Source organism: Verruconis gallopava, assembly GCF_000836295.1.
Source record: "Verruconis gallopava strain CBS 43764 unplaced genomic scaffold supercont1.5, whole genome shotgun sequence".
Taxonomy (NCBI): Eukaryota; Fungi; Ascomycota; class Dothideomycetes; order Venturiales; family Sympoventuriaceae; genus Verruconis; species Verruconis gallopava.
The window spans coordinates 504,815-518,937 of record NW_015622141.1 but is presented as its reverse complement, the minus strand read 5'-3'; the positions used below and the strand labels follow the sequence as shown (position 1 = coordinate 518,937).

The 14,123-nt window shown below is 52.0% G+C and overlaps 6 protein-coding genes across 7 annotated transcripts; 2 read left to right on the top strand and 4 right to left on the bottom strand.

Annotated features, from left to right (window-relative positions):
* The first annotated feature begins 85 nt into the window (after positions 1–85).
* Positions 86–1,614, top strand: PV09_02088 (uncharacterized protein). Its single transcript, XM_016355084.1, has 2 exons — positions 86–373; positions 475–1,614. Exons 1-2 carry the CDS (start codon positions 178–180, stop codon positions 894–896), a joined length of 618 nt encoding a protein of 205 aa, XP_016217100.1. The 5' UTR covers positions 86–177; the 3' UTR covers positions 897–1,614.
* Positions 1,567–2,325, bottom strand: PV09_02087 (uncharacterized protein; the record flags this gene model as incomplete). The annotated part of the gene is made up of 1 exon (XM_016355083.1): positions 1,567–2,325. One exon carries the CDS (start codon positions 2,323–2,325, stop codon positions 1,567–1,569), a length of 759 nt encoding a protein of 252 aa, XP_016217099.1.
* A 601-nt stretch (positions 2,326–2,926) lies between these two features.
* Positions 2,927–6,584, bottom strand: PV09_02086 (uncharacterized protein). Its single transcript, XM_016355082.1, has 2 exons — positions 6,253–6,584; positions 2,927–6,081 (listed from the first exon to the last, which is right to left on the bottom strand). Exons 1-2 carry the CDS (start codon positions 6,403–6,405, stop codon positions 3,316–3,318), a joined length of 2,919 nt encoding a protein of 972 aa, XP_016217098.1. The 5' UTR covers positions 6,406–6,584; the 3' UTR covers positions 2,927–3,315.
* Positions 6,585–6,648: 64 nt separating this feature from the next.
* On the top strand, positions 6,649–8,776 carry PV09_02085 (uncharacterized protein). Its single transcript, XM_016355081.1, has one exon. It carries the CDS (start codon positions 7,167–7,169, stop codon positions 8,382–8,384), a length of 1,218 nt encoding a protein of 405 aa, XP_016217097.1. The 5' UTR covers positions 6,649–7,166; the 3' UTR covers positions 8,385–8,776.
* Positions 8,331–11,753, bottom strand: PV09_02084. 2 transcript variants are annotated; one of them, XM_016355079.1, is made up of 5 exons: positions 11,033–11,753; positions 10,660–10,929; positions 9,402–10,398; positions 8,897–9,349; positions 8,331–8,832 (listed from the first exon to the last, which is right to left on the bottom strand). In XM_016355079.1, exons 1-5 carry the CDS (start codon positions 11,269–11,271, stop codon positions 8,788–8,790), a joined length of 2,004 nt encoding a protein of 667 aa, XP_016217095.1. In that variant the 5' UTR covers positions 11,272–11,753; the 3' UTR covers positions 8,331–8,787. The 2 variants fall into 2 exon arrangements, with proteins under 2 accessions (XP_016217095.1, XP_016217096.1); XM_016355080.1 differs by having other exon boundaries at positions 8,331–9,349.
* An 813-nt stretch (positions 11,754–12,566) lies between these two features.
* On the bottom strand, positions 12,567–14,046 carry PV09_02083 (uncharacterized protein). The gene is made up of 2 exons (XM_016355078.1): positions 13,872–14,046; positions 12,567–13,676 (listed from the first exon to the last, which is right to left on the bottom strand). Exons 1-2 carry the CDS (start codon positions 14,009–14,011, stop codon positions 12,950–12,952), a joined length of 867 nt encoding a protein of 288 aa, XP_016217094.1. The 5' UTR covers positions 14,012–14,046; the 3' UTR covers positions 12,567–12,949.
* Positions 14,047–14,123: the final 77 nt, after the last annotated feature.

Genomic DNA, 14,123 nt, shown 5'->3' with positions numbered 1-14,123 from the left:
CCCAATGTGAACAAAGCGCGCCGCTCCCGCACTTGCAAGATGGACCTAGCCACATTCAAACGCGGTCGAGAGTTTTGGGCCGGCAGTTGGACATCAGGCGGGTCTGCAGAAAACAATTCCGCAAGATTCTGACGCCCGCAGCGACAGCTTGAACCACGCGTCCAACAAGCCCGGAAAATGGCAATACTGACTGAGGATGAGATCGACGAGATCTTGTACTTTGCGCGAGCTAACGAGATCGAGGACTTGAAGACCTACATCCCGACCTTGTTTCCAAAGTACGGCACCCAGCCAGCCTGGATTTTGTCTCAAGCTGTGGATGCAGAAACTGGTAATACTTCGCTGCACTATGCCGGTGCAAATGGACACATAGGTTGGTGACGCCTATTTTTTTTCTTCTATCTCCTCTCTCGTGTAGCTAGAAATCCTGAACATTATATATGAGTAAGACATTCGCTAATCGATCACCCGTAGACATGGTTAATTATCTTCTTTCGCTGTTCCCTTCGTCATCTGCCGATCGCAAACCGTTCATCAACAAGCAAAATAACTCTGGAAACACCGCTCTTCACTGGTCTTCTCTTAACGGTCACATGTCCGTTGTTAAAGCCCTTCTTGCCGCCGGCGCTGACGCTAGCATTCTGAATAATTCAGGACATGATGCCGTCTACGAGGCTGAGATGAACGACAAGCAGGAAGTCGCAGAATACCTGCTCAAAGAAGCATTGGGCTTGGAGAAGGCTATTGGAAGGGAGGGAGATGGCCGCTCACCTGACGAGGAAGACGAGGAGGTGGAAGGTGGCGAAGGTGAAGGAGATGGTGACGCGGACAAAGTAGCAGACGGGATGGCAGAGATGGACTTGAAGAGTTCAACGCCAAAGGGCGACATGGGATGAAAGAAAAGTGGTGCAATTCAAACAGGAGTAGTTGACGACGGCAGGGGATTCTAATGGCCATCACCCTTGCAGGAACCTGAGCTTCAGCCTTCGGTCGCAAGGCCTTGCAGGATATCTCAGCATTCAGCGTTAAGCATGCTTCCCAATACAGCTGTTTAAAAGGTACGTCGAGGACGCCAGTCCATCAAAGGCTCCAGGATGACACTGGCAAGTTGAAACTTGATCCGGGGTATCAACTGCCTCAGCAAATCAATTTGGGTGGATCGTTCTGTAAATTCTTCAAAAACAAAATATGGGACTCCTATGTTACGATTTCCAGATCCCTCCCGAGGCATGTAGTCATACACTTCACACCTCTGTCTCAGATGAAATCACGAAGGTTATAGCTATGAACCCCAACGTCAGATCAGCAAAGCCGTCTTGCGTCCTCATCCAACCCTCGCAGCGCACGACTTTTCAAAAGCATAAGAAGGCATCCAGAACTATCGCTTTCGGATTTCCATACAGAGGTACATGGACATCTCACGCGTCTCCATCGTCTTCCGCTGTGACAGTAGGGGTTTCCCTTGACACATGTTCAGTTCAATTCTGACCGCGCAAAACGGACACTGAAACACAGAAGCTTAGAGTTTGATTCATCTTTCATTCTGTTTGTGCGCTTCGCACCTATCTACAATGCTATTGCAAGCAGACCAGCTACTCCAGCAAAGCTTCCAACGACGGCTTGCGGCATGGCTGCACCTGTAAAAGTTGCCGGATTTCGGCTTGACGTTGCGCTCGTTCTCTGACTGGTCCTCGTACTGGCTACCTGGCTTGCCTTTGTGCTTGCAGCCTCCGTAGTCTTTGCGCTTGCCGAACGGCTTTCTGATGCGGTCGCTACAGCACTAGCAGTCGTGCTCGCGGCTCCCACGTCCTGGAAGGCATTGACGCCTTTCTGCAATGCGCTTGTGATTCCAGAAGCGAGTTGTCCAGCCAACGTTGCGACTTCAGACGGAACTTTCCCCGAGATTGCAGTCGCGAGTTGTTGAGAGCCAGAGAGTTGCGCGTTCAAGTTCTGTGAGACCTGCGGGCCCGCACCAGCCGACACAAGGGCACTCTTCTTCGAAATCAGATCGTTGACGGTGCTCTCAATCGTTGACTGCAAGTTCTGGACTTGACTTTGAAGTTGAAGGGCGTCCGTTAGGGAGATTGAGGTCGCGCTATTGACAGTTTGGACGCCATTTGTGACCGAGGTAGCCACCTTATCGGCTGCAGCTTGCAGACTTTGGATATCTCCCGCGCCGTTGAATCCTTTTACAGCGGTGTCAAGTGCCTGAGTATCGGTATTGATTTGGCTCAACACCCCTACGATGGTGGCGACTTGCCGTTCGTAGATGGACGGCTGCGCTGTGACAAACCCGGCCGCAGCAAGTATTGAAAAAAACCTCATGGTCGCGTTGAATTCCGTCGCCAGCGATGATCAACGCGATGGGTGCGAGATTGGGCAAATTTATCGTGAGAAAGTCGTGCCTAGCGACAGTGGAGGGGAGTGATGGACAAATTCACCACAACTTCAGGAATGACCATGACCAAATATGCATGGCGTGGTGATGAATGGGAAGGCTGCCTCACCTAGATTGCTCCAAAGCACGTCTGTTTCTACCCAAAAGGCCGCCAAACACCTTGGACATTAAACTTTGACCATTAAGGGGTCGTCAAGCTACATGTTTCATGCCGCATATCTTGGCCATAACGCACATCGTGCGGCTCTGTTTCAGAATTGCTCAAACTGGCTTTGCATTTGTGCAGATCCTTGATCGTGCTGGGAGTCTAATCCATTTCTCCAAGGTTTGCAAAGACCGACTTGCCGGCAATGTACATAAAATTGACAGAGCCCCTTTTTACGCAACGGTGGTTCATAGTTGGCTATTGCGATTTTTTACCGATGCTGGTGCAAGACGTGGAAGTGTAGCGAAGACTCTTCGTGGTAATCGTGCATTTTCTTTTCAATATGCAAATCATGGATCTGCGTTTGGAAGGGGGGGGGGGGGGGGGTGAGGGGGCTCACACGGCGATCGTACTAACAGCATGAGCAAAAGCTGGCTCTGATACAAATTTGATTATGTGGGGTATCATTAGCCCATAAAGCGACGAGGATTTCTCGTACGAGAAGTGAAGTTGCCGGAAGGAATTCCTGGCTTCCAATCATAAGCGCAGCCTGTACAACATGTTTTGAAACTTCGAAGAAGCAAAATGTTGCCGCAGGCCACTAGCACTTTCTCCACGGTTATGGGTGTTGAGAAGATACTCTAGTTGACGCCTGTTCGAGGCCAATAACCTGAAGTTGAACACAAAGCCATAACGTATTAACTTTTTGCATCGTCATTACAGTAACTAAATCTTTGTGGATTCTTGCCTCTCCGAATTTGATGCTCATCACTCAAAAGTAACAGACTTCCACCCACCCTTCTATGAACCTGAAGTCACTCCCCATCGTCGACGTCATAAATGCATCGAATTCCGAGAAGTTGATTCCGGGATGTTCGCGAGCTTCGGACAAGTATTCCTGGTATTCTGCAAGTTTCGCAAGCCTTTCTGCACTGGGTGGTTCTTGACTCTTTGCTTGCCGTTCTCTGGCTTCCCGTTTGGCGCTAGCTTTGGTGGCGCTATTGACCACCTTACCTGTAGTGCGGTCGCGTTCCCAACCTAGAAACATGTATTCGAACTGACGGATTATTTCAGCCTCATTTTTGAGCCGCTGACTGGCCTCGTTTGTTTGGTTATCTGGAGGAACTAGGGGATCAACAGTAACATCTCTCGGCCGACTGTCGAGGATGTCACGTTCGGAGTTGGGCATGAATTGTGGCATTGTCGGATCAAAGCGTCGTTCTTCCTCTACGACCGGCGCGAGAGATGAAGGCGGATTTGTCACCATAATCTCCATACGCATGGGTTGTTCACCAGAGTCGGTAGGTTGGGTGGAGATATCGAGGTGCATTCCTATGGGGTCTTCGTCGCCTGAGAGGTCTTCTCGAACCTCAAAGCCTTGGCTGCTGAGCAATTCACTTAATGCCTGCGCTTGCACTTGTTCCTCGATGGATACTACAGCATCGGCCATAGTCGTCAGCTCTCGACGGGACTCTTCTGCGTCTGATCTTGGCTGGTGTCCATTTATGTTTTCGTCCGACACAGATTGCTTAAGTGCATTCTTGGTGGCAGATTCAGCAGCTGCACCTGCATTGGCGCGGCGACAACTTGCTCTATATGCTGCTGCACTCTCTTTCTCTTTGCGGACCCTATCTTTGTAAGCCTCAATTTCCTGTTGCCAGCGCCTGATTTCTGGTCTCGCGGCCTGAGCGTCGTAGTGAAAATCCTCTCTTTCCTTGAAAAGAGGGTCTAGAAGCTCATTTAAGCTCTCTTCCATGACCTGGTACGCAATCTCTCGGCCTATATCTTGTGAGTGATTTGGGATTTGGTAACCGTCTACTTCTGCGGTGACTTGTGTCTGGCTATACGAGTCCTCGCTATCGTAAACAGTAGACCGCTGCGTTCTTTCCGCCCACGCTGCACGCCTTGCGTCTGCGATAGAAGATCCGCCATAAGCGAAGCGTACTCGTTGCTCACGAGCAAGATGTGTAGGAGCTTGATTGTGAGAGTCTCTGGGTTGGAGGTAAACGAAGTCACGAAGAGACAATGGCTCTCCAATTCTATGATCGAAGGGAAATTGGGCCTGAGATTCCCAAGCATTGCCTACAATCTCGGCACGAGATACATCCAGGATCGCGTCTTCATTAACCACTGCCTGGTCTGGTTGGTTTCGTCTATCGCCGAACGAATTCGCAGGCTTGTTAAGTGGCGCTCTTGGTTCTGGGACTGAGCGGGGAGCCTGCGTAAAGGCTGCACTAATCACTCGACTGGAGCTCGCAAAAGTGGTGGCGTCTCTCAATCCGTTGACTGCTTCGTTAGGAGCAAGCAGATCCAGTGTAACTTCTTCCTGAATTGTGAACAGAGCTTTGAATATGCGCAAGAAATCTCTCCTTGTGACATAGCCGTCGCCGTCTAAGTCATATGCATCGAAGATCTTTTTCCTCCTACTCTTGCCACCTATTTTGCTTCTGAGAAATGCAACTCCAAGCACGAAATCTTCGAAGCTGATGAGACCATCGTGATCAGCATCGAACAGTGCAAACATGCGGTCGAAAATTAGATTTGGACGAAGCGGACTTGTCGAGCTGATCGGAGAGATTGCCCGCTGGAAGGACAGTCTGTCTATAGCAAATAGCAGAACATCGCCGGGGCGTGGACAACTAGCGAGGCATGTGAACTGATCGTATAGACCCTCAATCTCGGATTTTTCGAAGTCCACCTTGTCGACCAAGCTCTTGCATATGTCTGCAGGCAAAGGCGGAATCTTAGACATGTCAAGACGTCCGGGATAGCTAGGTTCTTGAACGGCATGCAGATTGTTCATGGCGTACGTCGGTATTTTTATTTCGTAGAAGATGTGGTTGCGGCTGTGCATACAAGTCGCATGGCAATCATTGCACAGGTCAAGATCCACGCAGTTTGCACATTTCCACCTGATTCCTCGAATCGGCGAGGTACCGCAGGAGTCGCACTGAAACCCGCGATGCAGGTAGCCATCTTGCCGGGCTTGGTTCTCGGCAATGTGATACAACAATTGCTTGAGGTAAAGGCCGGCTTGGCCACGTCCAAATCGTACTCCAACATCTGTACCGGCAATGGTGTCGGCATCATCTGGGAGGAGACCTCGTTCTGCAGCTTCTCTTTCGACTGTTTCAACCATTTGTGCTAAGCCTTGACGAACCTCGTCATGAGGAAAGCCAAGCTGCTGCAACCAGCGTGTTGCCGCAAGCATTTCCTGTTCCCATGTAGAACGCGCTCCTCTGTTTTGGAACTGCATGATCATGAACCGTACGACAAATTCGTGGCGGAGAGAATTCAAAGTCGCCCGCGCTTGTGCTTCGGGTAGGCCATGCTCTTCCTGCAAGGTCTGCAATGTTGGAAGGGCAGTGGGCCGCAGCTCAATATGAACCGTCTGGCCTCTTCCATTGACAATGGCGAACCTCCCATACGTCTCGGCCGGATTGAAATTTGGGGTCTCAGGAGTTTGATCGATGTCTGTCTCGGCTGTCTGGTTCTCTCTAAGACGTGAAAGGCGTTGGGGCCTGCGGGGTCGATGAACCTGCGCATCTCATGAGCATCATCAACGTTCTACCGGAATGAATATAGACTGTGTATGGTCATGTCGCATCGAACGGTGTGGCCAAGCCCTTCGACACCAAGCTCTGAGATTGGAGCGTAGGGCGGCACTGTTGCAAATGACTCACGAGTATGAGGGCACGAATATACGTACGGCGTTGCTGCGATGAGGCGTAGCTGGCGGAGGAGAGCTTTTGAAGTTGTTGTATACAACATACGCCCCGTACAAAGCTGCAAAGCCCGTAAGGGCCAGGACTACCGGGCGGTATCTCGAGAGCGAAGAGGAAGGCGTCGTTTCTGTCGCCATGACTGATGTCCCGCAAAGCACGAGCTATCTGGACGTGTGGAAATGTGTTCTGCCATGCCGCGGCATCATGAAGGCAGGTAAAGGGAGCAGCAGCGCTGGCCGAGCGTGTTGCTTTCTCCAACGTTGCTGTTCACCGGCTCGGTTGCCCTTCCGCTGCGGCGGCCTCGCGCCAAAACACGCGCGCCACGGCCACAGGAAAGGCGCTTGTATGCTCGCACTAGTTCTAGCATCGCCAAGGGAATACGGCCTTTCATGCCGGAAATTTTCTTGAGCCAAGCCAAATCCAAGGCTGCACCATACTTCGTGCCCGTTCAGTCGATGAGAAAAGATGGGACTTTTCCGCCGAGCGACCGAAGTTTGTTGAGGAGACCCAGGCTTGTGCCATCGACGTCCGTACGCGTGTCCACCCAAACATATCGAGCAACTGTAGCAAGCTTAGAAAGCAAGATTTCGACGCAGCTGCACGGCTATATGGGCAGGCAGGTTTAGCTGAGCCTTCCTATCAAGCCTCTCGGGGTCTGACAGTCGTGCGAGCCGAAGTTCCGAAAAGTTTGTTTTGCAAGCCTCAAACGTACGTTCTGTTCCCACAAAGTGTTTACGAAGTGTTGAGCTCGCGTCCCCTGTATTTGCAAGAAACTCGGCACGGCATTCGGCCATCGTCTCCGAGCCGTAGCAAGGTAATCGGTGACGGATATATACTCTCCCTGAGTATCTTTCGTCGCGAGCAACCCATTCCCGCTCTCGAAAGGCCGTCCCCGAAGATGGCAGCTTCAACACCAAAGCCCATTTTGATCTGCGGGGCAGGTCTGGCCTCGCTGCTGCTCGGCCGATCGCTCTTGCGCACTGGGATCCCGTTCACGCTTTTCGAGCGCGACCAGAGCATCTCGTTTCGCGGCCAAGGGTACAGGCTGCGGCTTTCGGACGAGGGCCTGGATGCGATCGAGGAGGTTCTGGGACCGGAGCACTTTCCCAAGTTCTGGGATGCCACAGGCAAGACGGGCGGCGAGAAAGGCTTCGCGTCGCTCAACGCCGTCACGGGTGAGGAGGTGACGGAAGAGAAGCCCGGCGGCGAGGGCCCGACCAAGCCGGCTGCGCCTAATCTACGGTCGAGAGATGGGAGAACGATAGGAATCTCGAGAGGTGAAATGCGTTCGCTTTTCATGGAAGGGCTCGAAGATCGCATCAAATGGAACCATCTGGTTACGGGATACGAGCTTACACCTCATGGCGTCCGCGCCGTCTTTGCCGACGGTTCAAAGTCTGAGGAAGGCGAGATGCTGGTCGGAGGCGAAGGAATATACTCCAGAACGGCCAAGCAGCTGTCCGGCGGAAAGCTCAGGACGTACGATACTGGAGCGCGAGGCATTCACGGCCAGGCTCCCGCCTCGGCCTTCAAGGCGTTAGGCGAAGGCGTTTGGCGCGCAACAGACGACACGAATCCGAAGGGACGCATATTCGTCATAACCAACGTGCGTCCTGGTAATTTGGACGATGACTCGTTGCACTTTGGATGGACCATGGGTGGAACCCCTGGAGTCATCGCTCCGCCAAACGACGACTTCACGATAGTTGGCAAGCCCGCGGCTGAGATTGCAAAATCGCTAACGGCACACTGGCATCCGCGACTCAAGCCGTTGTTCGAAAGAATGAATGAAGACCAGGCCGCCTTCTGGAAGATCACGTGTTCAACACCGTCTGGTGTGCCTGAATGGAAAAATGAGCCTAGAGTCACCGTGATTGGGGACGCAGCGCATTCCATGACGCCTGCTGGAGGGCTTGGCGCGAACACGGCTGTAAGGGACTCTGCGCTTCTAGGGAGATTGCTTGCCCAGGCTGGGGGATATCAAGACGGTGTGACAGCTGCATATGAGAAAGAAATGAGAATTTATGGCAGTGAGGCGGTTGCACGAAGCTATGCCATGGCCCAGAAACAATTTGGAATCCACATAGATGAGGATAGCACACCAACGGTGGGCTGAGCAAACTGGTTTGGCAAAATGAGAAAACACTTTCGAGACACGTGAATTGGCCGAGCAACGTACGTGCCATTTTACAAACGAAGTAATAAGCTGAAAAGACTGTTGTCCTGGACAACGTAACTAAAACAATAAAAAGCTGGCTGAAAGAGCAGATTTGTAAAGTTTGTTTATGCGAATGCGCTCTTCAATCGCCTCCTTGGATATCGTGCGCTAGTCTCCTTCCAACTCCTCGCAAAAGTGCTCAAAAACTTCAGAACCGCAAAGATGAAAGCAAAAGCAGCTTGGGGGCATACTCGAACGGGGGAGAGGCATGGCCCACCTAATTGGATCGCAGGGCATGTCAAAGTGAGACTCAGCAACGGTTGTTGCTCTCACGCAGCCACCATGATCCTATTCGGTCTCTTCATGCCTTGTGGGAACGCAAACGACTCGTCGACAACGTATTGACCTGAATCAAACACTTAGCAAAAAAAACACCCAAAACATTACATGCCCGCAGTTGCCCGTCTCACCCAAAATATCGAGCCAGGCGTATTCGGATCGTCGCGCTCCTTTCTCTTCCACGCCCGATGTAGTCGCATACCAAGCTCATGGTCCTTTCTTATCACGTCATCCAACTCCAGTCTCAGGCTTGCCAGCTGCTTTTCTCGCTCACGGATAACCTTGAAGCTGTTATATATAGGATTCCTGGCCTCCGGTTTCTCCAAGTCTGCAATGACGCGCTGAATGTTCCTGCGCTGCAGCGACAGGTCTTCTTGTTGCGCTTGTATCGACGCTATGAGGTCCGAGGAGGAAAGCTCTTGTGGAGTCTTGGGAAGCGACTTCCCCACGGGTGAGGAACCGCTGCTCTGCGTAGAAGGCGCAAGGGAATTTGAACGCTCGGTTTTGTTTCCTCTACCGGTGCGCCAATCCGTCAAGGGGAATTGCTGTTTGATGACTTCTGGTTCGGGCGATGGTGGCTGCACCTAATTGCGACGACATTAGTATGTCCTGAATAGTTCGAATGGGATCACATACAGCTGGCGCAGATCCGACGGGCTTCCGCGTTGTGCTTCCAATACTGAATCGTTGACCGCTCATTGGGGTCGCGGGCGAGTCTCCAAGACCAAGACGTCGGGTTGGGTGACCGCGATCTAGTATGGACGCTTTATCATTAGGCGATGGTGAGGCATTGTCTACATACTTGGTCGGCATTGGAGGCGGCGGACTTGGTGGCGGGCTGTGCTGATACACCGAAGTAGCTGTAGTGGTCCAACTAAAGTGGCTACCGGGTTCTTGGCCTGGAGACTCTTGAATCTTTTTGGAATATGAACTATTTCGTTGTCTTCGAGGTGGTGTCCTTTGGCTTGCGTCTATTTCAAGAGTTGAATTAACCTCTCGTAGAGCAGGATGCTGATCAGAAGAATGGTCTGCGGTAGGGTTCGGTGAGTAGGGATAGTCCTTTACGGGAGTAACATTGCGGTCTGGGGGTGGGCTAGGGTAGGCATTAGGAGAACTGTAATGCTGCAATGGTGGGCCTGCAGGAACCGACCCGTAGACCTGCCGTTCTGCATTAGCATTGTGACCTGACATGTCACTTAAGCCGTTCCCGGGATACGCTTGGGCCGTGGGTGAGGCTGTGACTTGTCGAGTTTCAGGCGGGGACGCCACTTTTGGCACTTTTGGAGAGATGGCACTATTTAACGGATCATGCCCTGGACTCTTCGCACGTTTCTCCTCTGGCCGGCGAGGTTGTGGTATTGGTTGCCCTGGCTTGTCTTGCGGAGCATCAACTATCGCATGGCGCCCAGAACCTCCCTTCCAAGGAGGTCGCGTGTCAACACTGAGTCCTTGCTTGGCAAGTCGGGAAGCCTTCTCTTTAAAGCTGGTTTTCTGGGCCTCATTTGACGGTGAGATCGGATTTTCGAGTTTCTTTACGGGCTTCAGTCCCGAGCGAAAATCGAATTGGCCTGGTTTGACTTGAGAGGGTTTGCCGGCGCCATCAAAAGTCGGCTCTCCGGAGTAGTCGTCCCACCTGTGAAAACAGTCAGCAAGAGTTTTGGGTTGACACGAGATTCCTGAACGCTGGTCAGGTCAGCACACAAGCTTGCCACAAAAGAACAGAGGCTCGTTCCCACGATACCACAGCAGTCTCAAACGCTCTCATTTGAGGAGTCGGGTGACTCAGAGCCTTCATATTCATGTCTTGGGATGGCCTTATTTTCCAGCATGTGTAGCATAACCTGTTCAGAGCGCAAAAGTCTCGTCGCAGAAGATTCCAAGGATGACCACGCACATCATGGGCGCACCCTTGCCGACGTTTTGAGTCCATTCTTTCATGCGTGGAGTGGCCTTTCGCGGGACAGGAATCTGACTCCTGCTCGGCCTGGAAGTCTCCAAACCCGAGGGCGAGTGTTCTTCAATGGGCGAGACTTGGCCATCGTCGTGAACTGGGCGCCTGTAAGGCGAAGCGGGAGGGGAGACGCGTTCCTCTGGTTGCGAATACACCGACGAGGCAGCAACAGAGGGCCGATACAATGTCGGATCCTCAGACCTTCTCTTTCCGCTGGGCAAAACATCAGCAAATGCCATGCAAGCTGTTTCTAATCCAATTATGTTTAGGAGGGTAGAAGCAGGGGACAGTATTTGCGATAGTGGTGTTCACGTACACATCCATTGCCGGCACCTTCAGCTGGTTTTCGACGTCCTGGCGAGCGCGTGACGGGCGTATGTCAGCGTTGTAGTAGGCATCGCCCGGAGAGAGCGCAGGTTCTTCGGTCGGTGAGAGATTCTGCGCCCGATCAAGCTGAGCTTCGTCGTACGTCGATTCGAGGAGCGTGGGCGAGCCAATTTGAAGATTTGGCCGGCCCTTGGTGCCCTTGTCGCGCAAAGGAAGCCGCTTCCACATGGCTACCGGATCGGAAAGCTAGTGCTGTGAACTGAAGGGATGTTCGGCAACCTCGTGCAGGTGTTCGGTTGGGGTAGTTGTTTCGTTTTGAAGGTAGACCGGGCCTGTTGTGGCTGCACGCAGGAGACAAGTTGTTTCGGAGTGACAGGTAAGAGAACGTGAAATCAGTGTGGGTGGTGAAGGGACAAAGGAGAAAAAGAAGTAGGCTGAGGCCGTCGAGAAATGCTGTGAATAAATCAGACAAACTCACGGTAGCCTGATGGTGTAGACGGACTGCAACGCGGCCGTCACGAGAAGGAATCCGGGGGTGAGAACCAAGCAACTACAAAACACGTCACGTCCAGCGCAACAGTCCGGGTCAATGGCGACCGTGGCTAGAAAACGAATGTGTGTTCAATAACTTAATGCAGAAAGAAAACAATGGCGGATCGGAAGACGAAAGGCGAGTCGAGTTTAGTGGATGAAGATGATCCAGCTCGAGGGCAGCTCGAGCGATGTTTGATCTTCGCTTCCAATCAATTTCACGTCTGAAACCGCCACAGCAGCAACGGCCGAACCCTGCAGCAAACGAGCCAAAGCTGGACTCGACCAGGCTGGCATAACTCCGGATTGTGTTCCTCATTAGAAAGGCTGACTGTGGGTTTGTTCGTGCTCATGTCAGGCTCGCGCGCTCCCAAGTCATCAGTGCAAACTTGTTCTCCGTCGCGTGCCTGCGCACGCGAGTCGGGCCCGTCATGGACAATGACCGCAGTCGTTTGCCCTTACAAAGTGGCGCTGCTGCTGTGTTTTGGCCACCGGTTCGATCACTGTTCATAATTTCAAGATTCAGGAGCTCGTGGCGCACGACCAGTGCAGACAATGTCGGGCTGACATCTCCGCACTTGACAGGAGTAGGGCTGGAGCTTTGCATTCGAAACTGCTCCGCTCGCAGACATTGCACCGAAGTCAATGCTGTTTAAGCTTCTGGAGAAGATGCCATTCTTCAGCTGCCCGGACCACAAGCATTAGAATCCGCCTGCTTAACTTGGTTTCCAGATTCACGACGGACTCACGTGCGTTGCATCTTCATGAGCGAGCTGTCTTTCGGGTCTCGCAGGAAAGAAATCCAAACGTCTGCGTGCTATCAAGGAAAAGGGTAAGGTGCGACAAGATGCGCAAGCTACATCGGACCACTGAGAATAAATCCATAAGAAGTCTTCAGGAGCGAGCCGGCGTTCCAGTCTGACAGTGGAGACAACGCCGACAATCCGTGATCTAGGACGAATTGCGACCGCATGATGCGGATGAAAAAAGTCGTCAAGTGTTTATTGGTTCAAGTCGGTCTGGCCTGCTCAGGAAATTTGTCATTCACGCTGTACACACTTCGCTAATTCCAAAAGAGTCCCTCCTACGATGCGATGGCCTTGTAATGTCCTCACTCTCCTGTGACGGCTGAGGGTACATGTAAAGCTGAAATAGATCATGGCTACTTCGCAATGCTAGCAGCCGCTAGTCCGTTTATGGGGACGCAGCCAAATTCACCTGAATGCTTGCAAGATAATTTCGTTCCAGGTTTTCTTACGCATGACAGAGGATTTGTTCAACGCCCATCTACTCGCTAATAATGCACGTATCCTGTTTTGAACCTTCCTTTAGTACCTATCGATCTCTCTCTGTCGAATAAACCGCTCAAGTACACTCATCGCAATCCGGCAAGCCGTCGCTCTTGTACTTCGCTGAGCGCTTTGCTTCCGGAATAGAACGCCACTACCCCAATGATACCTGCCACTGGAAGTGTCTGGAACAGGTTCCAGCTCGTGTAGTACAGGAAGAAAACACACTCCATCGCAAAGATGCTCCCAACGAAAAGGACGTGACTGATGGGTGCCGCACTCAGGGCTTTCGCAAGGTGGTTGGCATTGGCACCGAGCATCAGCCACGCACCTAGCAAGACAGGCAGACAAGCAACAACGCCGGCAGTGAAGATAAGCGTGATGATGCGAGGGGGCGATTTGGGATCCGACTTGAAAATATGATGGATTTCAGGCTTCTTTCCGTACCGAAGCTGCTGCTCCTGCTCTGGAAGCGGAGCGTTCGGGTCCAGATCAATGCTCAAGCTAAAGGCCTTGCTCTTGTAAGGTGTCGAGCTCCCGAACGAGCCAATGACAATTGATGCTTCAAGCGGTTCTTTATCCTTGAGGAGCTGTAGCGGGATGTCGCTGAACTTGACATCCACCTTGGACTTGCCGGATTCTTTAACGGTGAAAGGAAACGATTCTTCGAGGCCGCTGGTTGAGGAGCTGAGCGTGAGGAAGGCTTGGTGTGGTTTGCGAGCTTTCTTGCCGTTTGTGGTTGTAAGGATGATCTTGAGCGCCGAGTCTGTCTTAAGGCTCAGCGGCTTAGGTAGAGGCGCATCTGGCTTGAGACTTCGTGTAATACGTTAGCATAAGCCTCGCCAGTGGATATATGGAAATAGGCTGTAGAATGAAACAATGCTGGAAATGAAGATGCTTATACGGAAGGACAATTGCTATGTCTATCCCTCATTACGGCTGCCAGCAATCCATTTCAAATAGCCGTGGTGTTCAGGAAATCTCAAGAGTTGACTGGGGTATACGTACGCTTCCTTCGATGCACCTCCAGCACCACTGCCTTTCTCACTTATCGACACAGAAGCATCTTCGAAACTCCATGATGCTGCGGAAACGAAAGCGGAGCCCGCTAGGAGCAATTGCGGTACTATGTATCGCAGGACTCGCATTTTCTATGTCTGAGTGTGTGAACTTCTGCTGTGGGAGTGCAATGATGCTCCTCCAGCTACGCGAGGTGTACAGGTGTTCTTAGCAAGGCTGATTCATGCCTGAGGCACCTAT